Genomic DNA, 1,880 nt, shown 5'->3' with positions numbered 1-1,880 from the left:
AGAACACACCTGGCCACCAGCAGACCACACCTGACTATCAGCTGACCACACCTGGCCATCAGCAGATCATACCTGGCTACCAGCAGACCACGCCTGGCTACCAGCAGACCACACCTGGCTACCAGCAGACCACGCCTGGCTACCAGCAGACCCCATCTAACCACCATCAGACCACACCTGGCCACCAGCAGACCACACCTGGCTACCAGCAGACCACACCCGGCTACCAGCAGATCACACCGGCTACCAGCAGACCACACCTGGCCATCGGCAGATCATACCTGGCTACCAGCAGACCACACCTGGCCACCAGCAAACCACATCTGGCTACCAGCAGACCACACCTGGCTACCAGCACACCGCACCTGGCTACCAGCACACCACACCTGGCCACCAGCAGACCGCACTGGATCACCATCAAACCACATTGGGCCACCAGCAGACCACACCTGGCCACCAGCAGACCACACATGGCCACCATCAGACCATATCTGGCCATCAACAGATCGTACCTGGCTACCAACACATCATACCTGGCCACCGTCAGACCACATTGGGCCGCCAACAGACCACACTGGGCCACCGTCAGACCACATTGGGCCACAAACAGACCACACATGGCCACCATCAGACCATACCTGGCCACCATCAGACCACACCTGGCCATCAACAGATCGTACCTGGCTACCAACACATCATACCTGGCCACCGTCAGACCACATTGGGCCACCAACAGACCACACATGGCCACCATCAGACCATACCTGGCCACCATCAGACCACACCTGGCCATCAACAGATCGTATCTGGCTACCAACACATCATACCTGGCCACCCTCAGACCGCACTTGGCCGCCAACAGACCACACTGGGCCACCAGCAAAGCCCACCCTGGCCACCAGCACACAATACTGAGCCACCAGCAGACCACGTCAGGTTACCAGCAGACCGCAGCGGGGCACCAGCAGGCTGCTGTTCAGGAGCCCCTGGCTTGCGCCTGGACAGGTCAACAGGAAGGAGTCTCATTGGGAGCGGGAGCTGGTCAGTTTTCGGCGCATCGTAAGTCTGCTCCTTGCGAAGCACAGGCTGAGAGTTCTCCGATAAATCACGGCGCAGCTTTTGCTGGCGCGCAAGATGGCTCTCGCTCCTCACGTCAAGCTGAAGCCTTTGTGGGAGCGCAGGTGGACGGGGCTGACGAGCGGACCTCTCGCCGAGCCGTTCCCGCAGCCGCAGCAGCTTCACGTCGGTCTGCTGGGCCTGGTGCCTCACGACACCCGGCCGGGGCCGTCTTCGGCCGGGTACATCGGCAGCCGCCCGGGCCTCCGGGTGGAGGCCTACCTGGGTGTGCCGGGCGGGGTTCCCCACCAGCCGCAGGTGGACAACTATATCGCCTACCGGCAGGCGGGCGCCGCCCCCCTCCTGGCGGTGGCCGGGCCCCTGCAGACGGTGGCGAGTCCTCTGCAGACGGGCGCGGGTCCCCTGCAGGCGGACGTGGGACCCTCGCCGATGCTGGTGGGACCCGCAGACGGCGAGCAGACGGCGCAAGGCCGATTTCACATGCAGACCGGTGCTCGCTTTGTCACGCCCATCATCCCGTATGCCCCGCAAGGGCAGAGTGGCGCTCAGGCAGGGTCCCGGCGTGTCATCAGGTCACCATTGCACCCCTCCGAGTCATCAGTCCTCCTCGTCGGGTCATCAGGAGGGCACCCCTCCATCGGGCTACTGTACTCAGCCCAACTGCCCCTGTCGATCGCATGTGGTTTGCAGCGCTCCACCAAGCGCATACCTGATAGTATCGGATGGCCAGGTACTGCTCGCAGACTGCGGTACCGCGAATGGCGTCTGTACTGCTCCAGGCTGGGTACGTGGCGGATCAGGAG

At 62.9% G+C, this 1,880-nt stretch overlaps 1 protein-coding gene across 1 annotated transcript; it reads left to right on the top strand.

Moving 5' to 3' along the window:
- Positions 1 to 303: 303 nt before the first annotated feature.
- On the top strand, positions 304 to 1,869 carry LOC119092119 (uncharacterized; the record flags this gene model as incomplete). Its single annotated transcript, XM_037215100.1, is given in 1 exon segment — positions 304 to 1,869. A coding segment is annotated over 1 exon segment (1,320 nt). The 5' UTR covers positions 304 to 470.
- Between the last annotated feature and the right edge of the window lie 11 nt (positions 1,870 to 1,880).

The sequence above is a fragment of the Pollicipes pollicipes genome, unplaced genomic scaffold (assembly GCF_011947565.3).
Source record: "Pollicipes pollicipes isolate AB1234 unplaced genomic scaffold, Ppol_2.1 Scaffold_1600;HRSCAF=1878_pilon_pilon_pilon, whole genome shotgun sequence".
NCBI lineage: Eukaryota > Metazoa > Arthropoda > Thecostraca > Pollicipedomorpha > Pollicipedidae > Pollicipes > Pollicipes pollicipes.
The sequence above is the reverse complement of the archived record's forward strand: the minus strand, read 5'-3'. Positions and strand labels throughout refer to the sequence as shown.